Consider the following 18,379-nt stretch of genomic DNA (forward strand, 5'->3'; position numbering starts at 1 on the left):
AGAGATTGAATATCAGCTTAAAGAAATAAAGTATGAAGAATTAAAAGGAATGAACAAAGCTTCCAAGAAATATAGGACACTGTGAAAAGATCAAACCTACGTTTGACTGGTATACCTGAAAGTGATGGGGAGAATGGAACCAAGTTGGAAAACACTCTTCAGGCTATTATCCAGGAGAACTTTCCCAACCTAGCAAGACAGGCCAACATTAAAATTCAGGAAATACAGAGAACGCCACAAAGATACTCCTCAAGAAGAGCAACCCCAAGACACATAATCATCAGATTCACGAAGGTTGAAATAAAGAAAAAAATATTAAGGGCAGCCAGTGAGAATGGCGGGGTTACCCACAAAGGAAAGCTCATCAGACTAACAGCAGATCTCTCTGCAGAAACCCCACAAGCCAGAAAAGAGTGTGGGCCAATATTCAACATTCTTAAAGAAAATAATTTTCAATCCAGAATTTCATATCCAGCCAAACTAAGCTTCATAAGTGAAAGAAAAATAAAATCCTTTACAATCAAATGCTGAGAGATTTTGTCACCACCAGACCTGCTTTACAAGAGCTCCTGATGGAAGCACTAAATATGGAAAAGATAAACCAGTACCAGCCACTACAAAAACATACTAAACTGTAAAGACAATTGACCCTATAAAGAAACAGCATCAACTAATGGGCAAAATAACCAGCTAGCATCATAATGACAGGGTCAAATTCACACATAACAATATTAGCCTTGGCCAGGTGCAGTGGCTCATGCCTGTAATCCCAGCATTTTAGAAGGCCAAGGTGGGCAGATCACAAGGTCAGGAGATCAAGACCATCCAGGCCAACATGGTGAAACTCCATCTCTACTAAATATACACATACCAAAAAAATAGTTGGGCATTGCAGTGCACACCTGTAGTCCCAGCTACTCAGGAGACTGAGCAGGAGAATTGCTTGAACCCAGCAGGTGGAGATTGCAGTGTGCCAAGATAGCGCCGCTGCACTACAGCCTGGGTGACAGTGCAAGACTCTGTCTCAAAAAAAAAAAGAAAATTAACATTAAATGTAAATGAGCTAAATGCCCCAATTAAAAGACACAAGCTGGCAAAATGGATAGAGTCAAGACCCATTGATGTACTGTATTCGGGAATCTCATCTCATGTGCAAAGACACACATAGGCTCAAAATAAAGAAATAGAAGAAGATTTACCAAGCAAATGGAAAGAAAAGAAAGCAGAGGTTGAAATCCTAGTCTCTGATAAAACAGACTTTAAACCAACAAAGATTTTAAAAAGACAAAGAAAGGTATTACATGGTAAAGGGATCAATGCAACAAGAAGAGCCAACTATCCTAAATATATATGCATCTAATACAGGAGCACCCAGATCCTTAAAGCAAGTTCTTAGAGACCTACAAAGAGACTTATACTCCCACACAATAATAATGGGAGACTTTATTTATTTATTTATTTATTATTATTATTATTTTTTTTAGACAGAGTTTCACTCTTGTTACCCAGGCTGGAGAGCAATGGTGCAATCTTGGCTCACCGCAACCTCCACCTCCTGGGTTCAGGCAATTCTCCTGCCTCAGCCTCCTGAGTAGCTAGGATTACAGGCACGAGCCATCATGCCCAGCTAATTTTTTGTATTTTTAGTAGAGACAGGGTTTCACCAAGTTGACCAGGATGGTCTCGATCTCTTGACCTTGTGATCCACCCGCCTCAGCCTCCCAAAGTGCTGGGATTACAGGCTTGAGCCACCGCGCCCGGCATAATGGGAGACTTTAACACTCCGTCAATATTAGATCAACAAGACTGAGAATTAATAAGGATATTCAGGACTTGAACTCAGCTCTGGACCAAGCAAACCTAACAGACATTTACAGAACTCTCTACCCTAGATCAACAGAATATGTGTTCTTCTCAGCACTACATTGCACTTATTCTAAAATCCACCCCATAATTGAAAGTAAAACACTCCTCAGCAAATACAAAAGAATGGAAATCATGACAAACAGTCTCTCAGACCACAATGCAATCAAATTGTAACTCAGGATTAAGAAACTCACTCAAAACAGCACAACTACATGAAAACTGAACAACCTGCTCCTGAATGACTAGTAGGTAAATATGAAATTAAAGCAGAAATAAATAAGTTCTTTGAAACCAGTGAGAACAAAGGCACAATGTACCAGAATCTCTCAGACACAGGTAAAGCAGTATTTAGAAGGAAATTTATGGCATTAAATACCCACAGGAGAAAGTGGGAGAGATCTAAAATTTACACTCTAACATCACAATTAAAAGAACTAGAGAAGCAAGAGCAAGCAAATTCAAAAGCTAGCAGAAGACAAGAAATAACTAAAATCAGAGCATAACTGAAGGAGATAGAGACATGAAACAGACAGCCAAATCATGAGTGAATTCCCATTCACCATTGCTACAAAGAGAATAAAATACAACTTACAAGGGATGTGAAGGGCCTCTTCAAGGAGAACTACAAAACACTGCTTTATAGGAGAGGACACAAACAAATGGAAAAACATTCCATGCTCATGGTTAGGAAGAATCAATATTATGAAAATGGCCATACTGCCCAAAGTAATTTATAGGTTCAATGCTATTCCCATCAAGCTACCATTGGCTTTCTTCACAGAATTAGAAAAATCTACTTTAAATTTCATATGGAGCCGGGTGCGGTGGCTCAAGCCTGTAATCCCAGCACTTTGGGAGGCCGAGGCGGGTGGATCACAAGGTCAAGAGATCGAAACCATCCTGGTCAACATGGTGAAACCCCGTCTCTACTAAAAATAAAAAAAAAAATTAGCTGGGCATGGTGGCGTGTGCCTGTAATCCCAGCTACTCAGGAGGCTGAGGCAGGAGAATTGCCTGAACCCAGGAAGTGGAGGTTGCGGTGAGCCAAGATCGCGCCATTGCACTCCAGCCTGGGTAACAAGAGTGAAACTCCGTCTCAAAAAAAAAAAAAAAAAAAAAAAAAATTCATATGGAACCAAAAAAGAGCCTGTATAGCCAAGACAATCCTAAGCAAAAAGAACAAAGCTGGAGGCATCACACTACCTGACTTCAAACTATACTAAAAAGCTACAGTAATGAAAACAGCATGGTACTGGTACCAAAAGAGAGATATATAGGCCACTAGAACAGAACAGAAGCCTCAGAAATGACAATACATCTACAACCATCTGATCTTTGACAAACCTGACAAAAACAAGCAATGGAGAAAGGATTCCCTATTTAATAAATGGTATTGGGAAAACTGGCTAGCCATATGCAGAAAACTGAAACTGGACCCTTACTTACACCTTACACAAAAATTAACTCAAGATGGATTAAAGACTTAGCATAAAACATAAAACCATAAAAACCCTAGAAGAAAACCTAGGCAATACTATTCAGGACATAGGTATGGACAAAGACTTTATGACTAAAACACCAAAAGCAATAGCCACAAAAGCCAAAATTGACACATGGGATCTAATTAAAGAGCTTCTGCACAGCAAAAGAAACTATAAGAGTGAACAGGCAACCTACAGAATGGGAGAAAATTTTTGCAAGCTACCCATCTGACGAAGGACTAATCTCCAGAATCTACAAGAAACTTAAACAAATTTATAAGAAAAAAAAACAAAAAGTGGGCAAAGGATATGAACAGACACTTCTCAAAAGAAGACATTTATGCAGCCAACATACATATAGAAAAAAGCTCATCATCACTAGTCATTAAAGAAATGCAAATTAAAACCACAATGAGATGTCATCTCACACCAGTTAGAATGGTGATCATTAAAAGGAAACAACAGATGCTGGAGAGGATGTGGAGAAATAGGAACACTTTACACTGTTTGTGGGAGTGTAAATTAGTTCAACCACTGTGGAAGACAGTGTGGCAACTCCTCAGCAATCTAGAACCAGAAATACCATTTGACCCAGCAATCCCATTACTGGGTATATACTCAAAGGTTTATAAATCATGCTACTATAAAGATGCATGCACACGTGTGTTTACTGCAGCACTATTCATAATAGCAAAGACTTGGAACCAACACAAATGCCCATCAATGATAGACCGGATAAAGAAAATGTGGCACATATACATCATGGAATACTATGCAGCCATAAAAAAGGATGAGTTTATGTTCTTTGCAGGGACATGGATGAAGCTGGAAAGCATCATTCTCAGCAAAGTAACACAGGAACAGAAAACCAAACACCACATGTTCTCACTCATAAGTGGGAGTTGAACAATGAGAACACATGGACACAGGAAGGGGAACATCACACACCAGAGCCTGTCAAGAGGTGGAGGAGTAAGGGAGGGGTAACATTAGGAGAAATACCTAATGTAGATGACAGGTTGATGGATGCAGCAAACCACTGTGGCACGTGTATACCTATGTAACAAATCTGCACATTCTGCATATGAATCCCAGAACTTAAAGTATAGTTTTTAAAAGTTTTTTTAAATGAAGAGTATAGATGTCTGATCCAAATTTAGCAAAAAGTTCTAGCTATGAAAACCACTGGCTGATGTACCTCACAAGGAAGCCAGTATCTTCTATCCTTTTCTTTGCCTCAGTCTTGTCTACATGCCATTAGTACCTTTTAGCAGGCAAAAACTATCTCTAACAGTTTCAAAATCTCTTCTCTCGCTGGGGCTAGGCACAGAGTTCCGGTGTCAACTTGTAGTATAGCAAGATGTTCTGAGCACCTTTGCGTGGGAAAGTGGACAGGCAAGCCCCAACTATGAAGTAAATGATGCAACTCGCCTCTCCTGCTTTGGTTACTAACTCTGTTTTCTAGATTCCCTTTAAAGATGCTTCCATGTTTCCTAGGGTAATTGTTCCCCAGAATGCTAGAAAGTTTAGGGACAGCATCTTTATGACTCCCTTTAAGCATCAAATTTATTTTTTATTATAAAAATATTTCTTGAGTTTTGCATTCTATTTTATAATACATCTATTTGTGTAGATAGGAAAACAATGGTTTAAATTACTTACCACTGTATAAAATTAATGCTTCAGGAGCTTGAGCCATATTTATTCCGTAGATTTGAATATTCTAGGCACTCTGCTAGTTAGATACACACAAAAATGCAATTAAGGGTGACGAAAATAGGCCGGGCAAGGTGGCTCACGCTTATAATCCCAACACTTTGGGAGGTCGAGGTGAGCGGATCACCTAAGGTCGGAAGTGCAAGACCAGCCTGACCAACATGGACAAACCCCATCTCTACTAAAAATACAAAATTAGCTGGGCGTCGTGGCTTATGCCTGTAATCGCAGCTACTGGGGAGTCTAAGGCAGGAGAATTGCTTGAACCCAAGAGGAGGAGGTTACAGTGAGCTGAGATCGTTCCATTGCACTCCAGCCTTAGCAACAAGAGCAAAGCTCCATCTCAAAAAAAAAAAAAAAAATGGTGACGAAAATAATTGTCATTAATGGAAAATGACCCTTCCATCAAAGGACCCAGAACCCTCCACGCCCCTGGTCTCCCAGGCTGCTGTTTCTAATAAGTTTATCTTATTATTTGTTTCCTATAGTGACCATCCCCAGAAGGAACTGGTTTCCTTCCCTGGCCAACTCTTATTTCTCCTCTTCTGGATAACACACTCAGAAAGCTCCATAGGCAATAGTTCCTGGGCACAGAGCAAATTGCTATCACACCTTTTGTTATGTTTCTCTTCTTGTAACTCATTAGGGATTATAGTTTACACCCCTGGTAAACTTATGCCCTGCCAATCCAGGATGGCCTTATATACAGTGACCCTCTGTTTGATGTACAGTTCCACTCTGACTTTGTAGCTGAAATGGAAGGAGACAGCTATGCGTTGCTGCTGAGGGCCTCTCACAGCACTTGGGGCTGCTGACCTGGAAACAGGATCAGCAGGAGGATTCTAAATCCAAACATACATTTAGTTATCATACAGTCATTATACCTCAAAGTCCACAGTTAAATGTCCTTTATTCATAACATTGTGGCCGGAGACTCATTTCACCCGCCCTAAAGATAAGGACAATGTTTGAAAGACTTTATGGACTTTTTCTGTTGCAATCAACTAGCCAGAACACCTCAGTGTAGGAGAGGACAAAGCATGAAGAAAATTCCAGGTCATAAAGAAACTGTAGAGTTCATTTTAATTATGTGGGTAGGGTCATTCAGAGAAGTTAGAATTGTTGAAGCTAATGGTAATTCTTCTTTTTAAATCTCAGTATTAAAAGTGAGAATAGATTTGGCTTGACTAACATTCTTTGAAGCTGATTTTTGTGATATTTGAGTATTCATCTCTAAAGGTGCATTTGGATTTATGTCTTTTTAGGTGGTAATGGGAACTGGCATTTCAGCTGGGTTTAACTTGAAAGAATCATACAATGTGGATGTCGTTGGAACGCTTCCTCTAGGGTAGGAAAGTAGTTTTAAGTAACAGTGTGACTGAAATAATCAATGGATCTATTGCCTCTAACTCTTACTTTAGTACTCTTGCAATGAAAAATAATCTTTTTTTTCTATAAATCAAATAGCTGAGGGTTTTAAGGGATTTGGACACTTTTTTTTTTTTTTTTTTTTTACTATTGGAGTAAAAAAAAACAATTTCTGTCTTAACCGTTTTTTGTTTTTGTTTGTTTGTTTGTTTGTTTGTTTGTTTGTTTTGCGACAGAGTCTTGCTCTGTCACCCAGGCTGGAGTTGCTGTGGCGTGATCTCAGCTCAGTGCAACTTCTGTCTCCCAGGTTGAAGCGATTCTCCTGCCTCAGCCTCCCAAGTAGCTGGGATTATAGGCACATGCTACCACACCTGGCTAATTTTGTATTTTTAGTAGAGATGGGGTTTCACCATGTTGACCAGCTGGTCGCGAACTCCTCACCTCATGTAGTCCACCGGCCTCAGCCTCCCAAAGTGCTGAGATTACAGGCATGAGCCACTGTGGCCTGTCATTCTTAATCATTTTTAAGTGTACAGTTAAGTAGTGTTAAATATATCCCCATTATTGTAAAACAGATCTCCAGGACTTTTTCATCTTGTAAATCTGTGACTCTATACCCCTTAAACAAGAGTTTCCTCTTTTCCTCTTCCCCCAGCCCCTAGTAACCACTCTTCATCTTTCTGTTTTTATGAATTTGACTACTCTGCATAACTCATGTAAGTGGAATCATATAGCATTTGTTTTTGTGACTGGCTTATTTTACTTAGCAAATGTCTTCAGAATGTAGTCTATATTGTAGAGTATGATCGTATTTTCTTCCTTTTTTAAGGCTGAATAATATTCCATTGTGGATATATACTCTATTAATTTCTCCATGCATCCATTGATGAGCATGTGGGTTGCCTTTACCTCCTGGCTATTGTGAATAGTGCTGCTGTGAATATGGGTGGACAAATATGTCTTTGAGACCTTGCTTTCAGTTTTTGTAGGTATATACCTGAAAGTGAGATTGCTGGATCTATTTTTACTTTTTTGAGGAACTTTCATACTGCTTCCCACAGCAGTTACACCCCCAATAGTTACAATCCCACCAATAGTGGCAAGTGGTTTTCTGTTTTTTGTTTGTTTGTTTTTCTAAATTTAATAGTTGCTAAAATCTCTCCTTAAGTGACATAGGATTTAAGAGCAAAAAAAAAACACCTAAATCCTAGCCTGCCACTTACTAGCTGTGTGATTGTAAGCAGGCCACTTACATTCTCAAAGCCTCTGTTTCCTCACCTGTCAGGAGGGCATGGTAATTCATACTTATCTCAAAGGCAGTTGTGAGAGCTGCAGGAGATAATGCATGGAAGGCAGTAAGAGAACACCTGAACACATAGTAAGCATTCAAGACGTGTTAATCACTTATTAGTAATGGGTTCTGAGGCTGCTGTTGCAATGAGTTTTTTAGTTTCTAATCATGTTATTTCTTTTCTTCATCTATATTATCTAACTCTACATATTAAAAATGTATTATTGGCCAGGCATGGTGGCCCACACCTGTAATCCCAGCACTTTGGAAGACCAAGGTGGGCGGATCACAAGGTCAGGAGTTCAAGACCAGCCTGGCCAACATGGTGAAACCCTGTCTCTACTAAAAATACAGAAATTAACGGGGCATGGTGGCAGTAGTCTATAATCCCAGCTACCGGGGAGGCTGAGGCTGTAGAATCACTTGAACCTGGGAGGTGGAGGTTGCAGTGAGCCGAGACTTCGCCACTCTACTCCAGCCTGGGCAACAGAGCAGGACTCTGTCTCAAAAGAAAAAATAATTAATTAATTAAAAATGTATTATTCTCCTTATATTCGAAGGAGCAAGACTACCACTTTTCCTTGTTCCTCCCTGTCACTCTCTGGCTGTCCCTCTGTCTCTCAATATTATCATATATATCTGTCTTATATTATTTCTCTGTATCTTTCTCTCACCACCCTCTTCTCTCTTCCAAAAGAACAGAGTCATTTTTCTCAGATGTTGGACGTTGATGGAACTTGGCACACTCCATCAGGCCTTGCCCTCCAGCTCCATCTAAGAGTCTCTCGGGAAGCAAAGGGAGCAGAGGTTTCTCTTTAATCCAAAGTTCACCCCACAGAGCATGCATTGAAGGAGGAAGCATACATTCTACTTTTAACCAGCAAAATCAATTGGTATCACGAATGTGTTACTTATCATGATTCAATGTAAAGCTAAAACACAGCAATAACCACTGACGTTTCAATCTGACCTTATAATTTACAAAATACTGGAAAGGTGCTGAGGTGGCTCACGCTTGTAATTCCAGCACTTCAGGAAGCCCAGGCAGGCAGATCGCTTTAGCTCAGGAATTCAAGACCAGCCTGGGCAGCATGCCTGGAACCCCATTCCTATACAAAATACACAAATTAGCTATATGTGGCAGCATCCACCTGCAGTCCCAGCTACTCAGGAGGCTGAAGTGGGAGGATCACCTGAGCCCAGGTGGTGGAGGGTGCAGTGAGCCAAGATCATGCCACTGCACTCCAGCCTGGGTAACAGAGTGAGACTCTGTCTCAAAAAAATTATTTTATAGGCCGGGCGCGGTGGCTCAAGCCTGTAATCCCAGAACTTTGGGAGGCCGAGGCGGGTGGATCACGAGGTCGAGAGATCGAGACCAACGTGGTCAACATGGTGAAACCCCATCTCTACTAAAAATACAAAAAATTAGCTGGGCATGGTGGTGCGTGCCTGTAATCCCAGCTACTCAGGAGGCTGAGGCAGGAGAATTGCCTGAACCCAGGAGGCGGAGGTTGCAGTGAGCCGAGATCGCGCCATTGCACTCCAGCCTGGGTAACAAGAGTGAAACTCCATCTCAAAAAAAAAAAAAAAAAAAAATTATTTTATATTATAAAATATGTGTATATCCACTGTCTCAATTAATGCTTACAATAACCCTAGTGACAATATATGTTTTACGGAAAATTTATTCAACATACATTTATTGAGTGCCTATTATGTCCCAGGGACACTACAGTTAAAAGCAAAAACAAGCCACTGTGTCCTTGCCCCCATGGAGTTTATATTCTACTAGTAAAGACAAACAATGAATAAACAAATAGTGAGAAGTGCTAGTTTTAAAAACATGAAGCCAGGTAAGGTATCGGAGGGACTGGGGTTGCTGTTTTAGGCAGGGTGTCAGGGAAGGCGATATTTGAGAGACATGAATGAGGTTTAGTTACTCACTGGTGAGTCCCAGCCTGCACCCAGAATGCAGTCTGCAGATACCCAGCTTTGTGCACTTTCCATTACCTCACACCTTGGTCTCTAATCTAGCCAGTTATGTGGTAAACATTAGTCTTTGATTGGATCCAATAGATAATCATATTTAGTTACTAGTTCCAAATAATGTAATTAAATGTGAAATGCTTACATTTAGATTACTCCTTTTAAAAATATACTGAGGCCGGGTGCAGTGGCTCATGCCTGTAATCCCAGAACTTTGGGAGGCCAAGGTGGGCTGATCACAAGATCAAGAGTTTGAGCTTAGCCTGGCCAACATGGTGAAACCCTATCTCTACTAAAAATGCAAAAATTAGATAGGCATGGTGGCAGGCACCTATAATCCCAGCTACTTGGGAGGCTAAAGCAGGAGAATTGCTTGAAACCAAAAGGCAGAGTTTGCAGTGAGCCAAAATCCCACCACTGCACTCCAGCCTGGGCAACGAGCAGGAAACTTCGTCTCAAAATGTGTGTATATACATACACACACTGAAAAGTTATAATCTACGTGTCGCTACAATTTCTACTTAATGCCTTCCTTTCCCTGTTGCATTGTATTCAAACATATTACTTCCCTTCTATATGTGACAGTTTAACTTAAAAAAATTAAAAAGAAGATTTTACCTTTCTGGAAACAGGCTACCTAGAAACCTTATCTTTCTGGAACGTTGCCCAAAGCCAAGTAAGTAACAAATACGTATACCTATCTACATACAATCATACTGTTTCAGTTACCTGTGAGTCTCATTGCTCCACTGATAACTGACTACCCCAAAGCAGTGACTTAAAACAGCCACCATTAATTTGCTCATAGTTTTTTAGTCTATGTTAGCTTCAGTTGGGTGGTTCTTTGGCAGGTCTCACTAGGGGTTTCTTATGCACCTGCAGATATCCACAGGTGTGACTAGTGCTGGAAGATCCAAGAGGGCTTCACTCACATGTCTGACACCTCAGCTGGAGTGACTGGAACAGCTGAGGGCTGGCTGGCCTTTGTCTACATGTGGTATCTCCAGCAGCATTGCCAGACTTCTTTACATGGTGGCTCAGAGCAGCAAGAAAGAAATGCAGAGAATTTACCCGGCCTCTTAAGGCACTCATAGAGCATCACTTTCACCACATTCTGTTGTTCAAAGCAAATCACAAGGCCAGCTCAGATACAGCTGGAGGGGAAACAGATTCCACATCTAGATTGGGGGAGTGACAGGCACATACAAGTATGGAAAGAATGGCTGGTGGCCTGTTTGAAAGCAAACTATCATATATCTATATACACATATATACAGGCATACATATTACAGAGCCCAGAAAGTGACAGTGAACTGTTAAAGATTACAATCGTAGTACTATATCCTGTTTTCTTGTTTGTTTACTTTCCTTAACTCATTCCAAAATATGTCCTTTTCGGGCCGGGCGCGGTGGCTCACACCTATAATCCCAGCACTTTGGGAGGCCGAGACAGGTGGATCACGAGGTTGAGAGATCGAGACCATCCTGATCAACATGGTGAAACCCCGTCTCTACTAAAAATACAAAAAATTAGCTGGGCATGGTGGCGCGTGCCTGTAATCCCAGCTACTCAGGAGGCTGAGGCAGGAGAATCGCCTGAACCCAGGAGGCGGAGGTTGCAGTGAGCCGGGATCGCGCCATTGCACTCCAGCCTGGGTAACAAGAGTGAAACTCCGTCTCAAAAAAAAAAAAAAAAAAAAAAGTCCTTTTCTATATTCTTATTCCTTTGGCCCAAACCTGCTGCTAGGCCTTCCCTCTCAGTTCATGCCTGTGCAGCAAACAGCAGGAAAGGAAACAGATTTTATAATTAGATCCCCCAGATTTGACTCCCTGCTCCATTTTGGGAAAATCACTTAATGTCTGTCAAAATCCATTTTTTCACCTATAAGTTGGGGTAATAGTGGAACCTATGTAATGTCAGTGCTCTGAGGCAAAACCGATAACTTAGGTAAAGCACGTAGCAGGTAATCTCACCTTGACAGACACTAGGTTCCCTTCCCTTTCTTCCTCTCTTTCCTTGCTCCGTAACATAAAACCTCCCTTCTGTCACTGTGCTGTGACATAGTAAGAGAAATAGCTGTAGACAAGCAGGTTCTTCATAGTTTTGTTGTACTTGGTAGATGAGCTGCTTGACCTTGGACAAGTTGCTGAACCTCACTATGCCTCATTTTCTTCATCTGTAAAATGGCAATTATAATAGTGCCTAGATCACAGGGCCATTGAAAATAACTAACTGAGCACAGAACCTGGCCCAGAGAAGACACATAAGAAACGCTTGATATTGAAATAATTATTAGAATCAGTTAAATGATTATTATTGTTTAGCCCAATGCCTTGAATTGGAGCAGAATGTCTGAAAATCCCCATTGCCCCTTTCCCAGTAACACTCTAGGGAATCCCTGCTCTGTTTCTTTAGGATAAGGGTCCCAGACTACAAGTATGTACCGCAAAGCTGGCTTCTCCATTGTGGGATTCCGGGAGTCACACTTCTGTCTCCTCCAGATCCACAAGATTTCCAGGTGACACCCAAAAAGTATAGTCTTCTGCAGCTCCTTTCCCATGTTACAACCTCAGCTAATGGGCAAAAAAAAAACTTGGGAAGAGGTAGCAGACTCAGAGTCCTTACATCAAATGACAAGGGGGGAAGCATGTGGTGCCTCACATTGCCAGAATATTAATTTTTCTCCAAGGTAGCCCTTAGACTACCCTCCCCACCCCAAGACTTGGGTTCAGATGCCTCATGGCATCTGAGCACTTTGCTGACTCTCTTCTTCCTGGTTCTGTGTCTTACTTACATTTGCCACCAGGGTGTCATGAGGTATGAGGTTTCCCCTTTTATAAATAAAATGGCATCTGATCTCTGCTGATAACCCATCCAGGTAGAAAGCTGTACTCTGCAGTTTGAGCCTGAAAAGAACCTTTCTGTGTCAAGGAGGATCCTCCTTTTCACCAACCAGAGCAAATAAGTATCCGAGCATTAATCACCTCATTTGCAGATAATGCCCGCCTAAAATACTTCTGCAGTTACAGGTTTTTATTCTTTTCCCTTGTGGTCACTACACAAGTTAAAGTCAGCTTGCCTTTTCAGGCTGCTACCTCCAGCTAATCCGGACACCAGCCTCTTCCATCTTGTGTATGTAGATGCCATTGCCATAGCCATCGTTGGATTTTCAGTGACCATCTCCATGGCCAAGACCTTGGCAAATAAACATGGCTACCAGGTTGACGGCAATCAGGTAAAGATAATCATTTTCCTGCAGATGTTTTATAGCAGTACAGTCACCATGGTCTGTTATGGAAGGTACATGAACTAATCTATCTTGGTAGAAAAAAAATTTTTGGGCCAGGCGCAGTGGCTCACGCATGAGATCCCATCACTGTGGGAGGCTGAGGCGGGTGGATCACGAAGTCAGGAGTTCAAGACCAGCCTGGCCAACATGGTGAAACCCTGTCTCTACTAAAAATACAAATATTAGCCAGGAATGCTGGCAGGCACCTGTAATCCCAGCTACTCGGGAGGCTGAGGCAGAGAATTGCTTGAACCTGGGAGGCAGAGGTTGCAGTGAGCTGAGATTGTGCCACTGCACTCCAGCCTGGGTGACAGAACAAAACTCGTCTTTAGAAAAAAAAAAAAAAAAACAAACCTTTTTTTGCTGGTGATTGATGTATCTGAAGCATGTTTATTCAACATGCAACGTTATTTCTATTTTTAAAGCTCACAGCTTAGGATTAAATGTTTTTCCGGGGTGTTTTTGCTCCCCAGGAGGGCTTAATTTTGTTCATTAAATGTTGGAAATATGATTTATCACTAACTTTACAATATTTTCTTTGCCACATACTTTTATAACACAGCCACAGATAAGGTATTTAATTCAAACATTGAGCTATAATGTTGACATGGTAATGTCTATTTCAATACCTTATGTATTCTAAGGAGAAACTAGATCCTTCACATTGATCTGAGATGCAGCAGTCAAACTAGAAATACCCAAAGTAAACCTAAGAGCAGGACTCATTTGCCCCAGGAAGACACTGGCATGTACTCATTGGTGAGCAATAGCCCAGGCATTAAAAAGATGCCAAGAATCCTATACATTGATTACTTTCTCTTCAGCAATAAAAATAGTTTGTCCCTGTTAGTGCAGTTTTCTTCTTGAGAAGAAGGGGTGTGTTTGGGAAGGAAGAGGTTGAGCAGGGAGCCCAGTGTTTATCTCTGACAAATTAAAAATTCAGTGTTTCCCTCACACACACACACTATAAAATATGCCATAATTCCCATTTTGAACTTATGCTAAACAAATTCTTACATCAGAAAGGAAAATGAAGAGATAGGCTGTAGTGTCAAAAATGTGTATTAAGTGGGCTACTATACTTCTTTTTCTGAAGAATGACCTATCTCTTTTGTGTTTTGTTTCTACGTGGAAAAGGAGCTCATTGCCCTGGGACTGTGCAATTCCATTGGCTCACTCTTCCAGACCTTTTCCATTTCATGCTCCTTGTCTCGAAGCCTTGTTCAGGAGGGAACTGGAGGGAAGACACAGGTATGTATATAACAGACCACTAAAACCTAGTGAAATGGATGGTAATTAAATTTTAATCTTGTAATTCTATTCTGAACCCAAACAAAGCTACTCTGCCTGCAGATCCATGCTCCAGTGAGCTGTAGAGTGAATCAGAGAAAGGCATGATTGGTTGAAGTGAATCACAAGGAACTGAATCTATAGGAAAGAGGTATATTCTCCGGTTAAATTGCAAAGTTATGCAACACTTGGCTCTCAGTAAACCTCAAAGTTCAGACACGGGATGTTGTCATGAAAGCCTGAGATTGAGTGTGGGCAGTATGCCAGCACTATCCAGTAGAACTTTCTGCAATGATGGAAATGTTCAATATCTGCACTGTCCATTATGGCAGCCACTAGCAATGTGTGGCTCTTGAGTACTTGAAATGTGGTTAGTTCAACCAAGACCTTTTAATTTTTAATAATGTAAATGGCCACATGTGGCTACTGGCTCCCTTATGGGACTACAGACTCTTACCTGAACTCTTCTGATGGCCCTTGTGGGTCTCAGGTTGGCACCAGACATCTTTCCCCCACCTCTGAAAAGAGCATTTTAATTAGGATATTTCAGCATTTCTGCTTCCATTTAAAAGCCGTAAGAAGAACCTGAACTTCAGAGAGGGAGTGGGATGGAGCTGTAGGTTATGTAATGGTTTAGATGACTTATTTAAATCCATAGTTTCTTGATATTCCCATAGCAATTATCAAAAGAAAAGAATAAAACCAACCCATGCCCTGCCTCTTATTCAACTCTCCTAAAAGCCCTTCTATGTGTCTTCTCTCATTCAGCTTGCAGGTTGTTTGGCCTCATTAATGATTCTGCTGGTCATATTAGCAACTGGATTCCTCTTTGAATCATTACCACAGGTGTGTGTAATGTGGACTTGGGTGAAGTTTTTTCCATGTATAAAGATTTTGCTGTTTTGTTTGTTTATGTTTGTATGGCTATATTAGGGTTATTTACTATAACCCTCACAGGATGATATGAGAAAGGATCAAAGATAGGACCAAGATCCTGCTCTATAACCTACTGACAGCTGCCTGCAGGACCTGGGGAAAGCCATCTTAACTCCTCTGAGTCTCGGTTTTCTTATCTGCAAAGTCGGGGTTTAGACTGGCTGATCTTGAACATCCCTTCTCTCTTTGACCTTCTATGACCTTATACTTTCATAAAAAATCCAAGATGGCCTGCACTCATACAACATTTACATGATGATATATTTAATCTAGTAGAGATCAGGAACCATATAGAGTAGAGAAGATCATAATGTAGAAAGGCCATAGGTGAAATAATTAATTTGACTACCAAGTTCAATTCTGAACCTCTTGGTCACCATTGAAGGTTGGCTACTCGGATATAAGACTAATTTCTGGCCAGGCACAGTGGCTCATGCCTATAATCCCAGCCCTTTGGGAGGCTGAGTTGGGTGGATCACCTGAGGTTAAGAGTTTGAGACCAGCCTGGCCAAATCCCATCTCTACTAAAAATACAAAAATTAGCCAGATGTAGTGGCACAAGACTGTAGTCCCAGCTACTCTACTTGAGAGGCTGAGGCAGGAGAATTACTTGAACCCAGGAGGCAGAGGTTGCAGTGAGCCCAGATTGTGCCATTGCTCTCCAGCCTGGGAGACAGAGCAAGACTCCATCTCAAAATAAAAAGACTGATTTTCCAAGGCCCCCTTTAGCTAACCAGATCCTGAAAATCCACATGTTCATGAGTTCAAAGCTACCATCAACACTATGCAGGAAGTGAGCAAGGAGAAGATATGGGGAGGAAGGACAGGAAGGGACCAGCGAAGGATACTCTGTGGACACAAGAGGAGAGGCATGGGGGATGTACTCTGTTTCAGGCTGTGCTCTCGGCCATTGTGATTGTCAACCTGAAGGGAATGTTTATGCAGTTCTCAGATCTCCCCTTTTTCTGGAGAACCAGCAAAATAGAGCTGGTAAGTAACAAAGGTGATGGCTATTGTTAAAATGCGCGCTCTGCATGAAGAGACCCCCAAACAGGCTTTGTGTGAGTAACATGGCTGTCTATTCCAGGTGCAGGTGGGCTGAATCCGAAAAAAGAGTCAGCAGAGGGTGATGGGATAGGAGATGGTTTTATAGGTTTGGGGTAAGCAGTAGAAAGTTACAGAAGTTAAAGTTTAGGGCAGTATTTTGCAAGCTAGGAGGGGATCGTAGGGTCTGGAGTCACAAGGTTGACCAAGGTCGGTTACAGAGTCCAACTGCCTTATTAATTGGGGCAGGAATAAGGAACAATAGAAAACGTCTCAAAGTTAATTAGGCACCACAAGGGTTGATCATTTCTTTCCCTTTTCATGATCTTCCAGTTACTTCAGATTTTCCAGGAACTCATCTGGGATGTCCATGCAGGTCACACAGGTTACCATGGCATCCTTGGCGCTATCAGTCAGCCTAAAAGAGACCTTAGCTATGTTAATGTGTCATAGAGCAAATATGATTAGTGTTAAGAAAAATGTGAGAAATATAAGTTAATGCAGTTGTTATGTGCAGTATCCAGTTAGGCAAGGTAAAAGTAGCGGGTGTGTGTGCATACATGTGTTTAACTCTTGTGGGATGTTTAACATGCTTCTCCATGAATCTTTCTGTCTTTTGCTTAGACCATCTGGCTTACCACTTTTGTGTCCTCCTTGTTCCTGGGATTGGACTATGGTTTGATCACCGCTGTGATCATTGCTCTGCTGACTGTTATTTACAGAACACAGAGGTGAGTGCCCGGATTGGAATGGGTGTGAGTGTTCCAGCAGAGATTACAATGTTGACTTTAAATGTAGACCAAAGCTTGAGTTGGTAAAAGTGGAACCCTTTGATGATTTCTAGTTAGCGTGAGAGGGAGCTATAACACTTATGTGGCCTGATGAGTAAATGAACAAAACACCAATTTAAAAATTCCATATAATTTTGTCAAATGCTCTGCAATGTCACAGTTTTTGCTCCCATCAATGATTATGTCAGAACAGCCTAATTTCCATCATTGTTTCTGCCATTCCCAGTCTAGTGTTATGCTGGTTTATTTACTCTCTTGCAATTTGTTTGGGCACCAGGTGCTGACATGGGTTTCGATGACATGAAGCAAACTCTGACACCAAGTTATCATATGCAGTCCTTCCACTGTCCTTTACCTCCACCCTGAACCATTATCCCCTGTCATCTCTTCTCCCCAGTAGGAAGCTGAGCCTACTATGGAAAGTATAAAATAACTTTTCAAAAATATGGCTGGGGGCGGTGGCTCATGCCAGTAATCCCGCACTATAATCATGCCAGCACTTTGGGAGGCCGAGGTGAGCGGACCACTTGAGGTCAGGAGTTCGAAACCAGCCTGGCCATCCTGGTGAAATCCTGTATCCACTAAAAATACAAAAATAATTAGCCAGATGTGATGGCACGCACCTGTGATCCCAGTTACTTGGGAGGCTGAGGCAGGAGAATTGCTTGAACCCAGGAGGCAGAGGTTGCAGTAAGCTGAGATTCCGCCACTACACTTCAGCCTGGGTGACAGAGCAAGACTCCATTTCAAAGAAAAAACTGTTTATGGGCCGGGCCTGGTGGCTCACACCTATGTCTCAATCCCAGCACCTTGGAAGGCTGAGGTGGAAGGATCACCCAAGACCAAGACCAGCCTGGGCAACATAGCAAAACTTTAACTATAAACAAAACAAAACAAAACAAACAAACAAAAAAACCATATTTTTATGGTAAATCACCATAAATATGAAAAGGAAACATTGTCATAGGAATAGCCTGGACGGGCCTGGCACAGTAGCTCTGGAATCCCAGCACTTTGGGAGGCTAAGGCAGGGTGGATCATCTGAGATCAGGAGTTTGACATCATCCTGACTAACATGGTGAAACCCCATCTCTACTAAAAATACAAAAAATTAGCCAGGCATAGTGGTGGACACCTGTAATCGCAGCTACTCGGGAGGCTGAAGCAGAAGAATTGCTTGAACCCAGGAGGCAGAGGTTACAGTGAGGCAAGGTCATGCCATTACACTCCAGCCTGATCAACAAGAGTGAAACTCCATCTCAAACAAATAAAATAAGAAATAGTCTGGACTTTAGTCAGGTCCTGGCAGCAACTTCTGTA

The 18,379-nt window shown here is 41.6% G+C and overlaps 1 protein-coding gene across 1 annotated transcript in view; it reads left to right on the plus strand.

Moving 5' to 3' along the window:
* SLC26A5 (solute carrier family 26 member 5) overlaps window positions 1–18,379 on the plus strand; it is a 46,524-nt gene that overhangs the window by 15,962 nt on the left and 12,183 nt on the right. The window contains exons 7-12 of the mRNA XM_074379282.1: window positions 6,329–6,411; window positions 12,797–12,944; window positions 14,136–14,249; window positions 15,057–15,134; window positions 16,119–16,214; window positions 16,893–16,999. Coding sequence (XP_074235383.1) covers window positions 6,329–6,411; window positions 12,797–12,944; window positions 14,136–14,249; window positions 15,057–15,134; window positions 16,119–16,214; window positions 16,893–16,999 — 626 coding nt within the window. The remainder of the gene's footprint in view (window positions 1–6,328; window positions 6,412–12,796; window positions 12,945–14,135; window positions 14,250–15,056; window positions 15,135–16,118; window positions 16,215–16,892; window positions 17,000–18,379) is intronic.

The sequence above is a fragment of the Saimiri boliviensis genome, chromosome 10, assembly GCF_048565385.1.
Source record: "Saimiri boliviensis isolate mSaiBol1 chromosome 10, mSaiBol1.pri, whole genome shotgun sequence".
Classification (NCBI taxonomy): Eukaryota; Metazoa; Chordata; class Mammalia; order Primates; family Cebidae; genus Saimiri; species Saimiri boliviensis.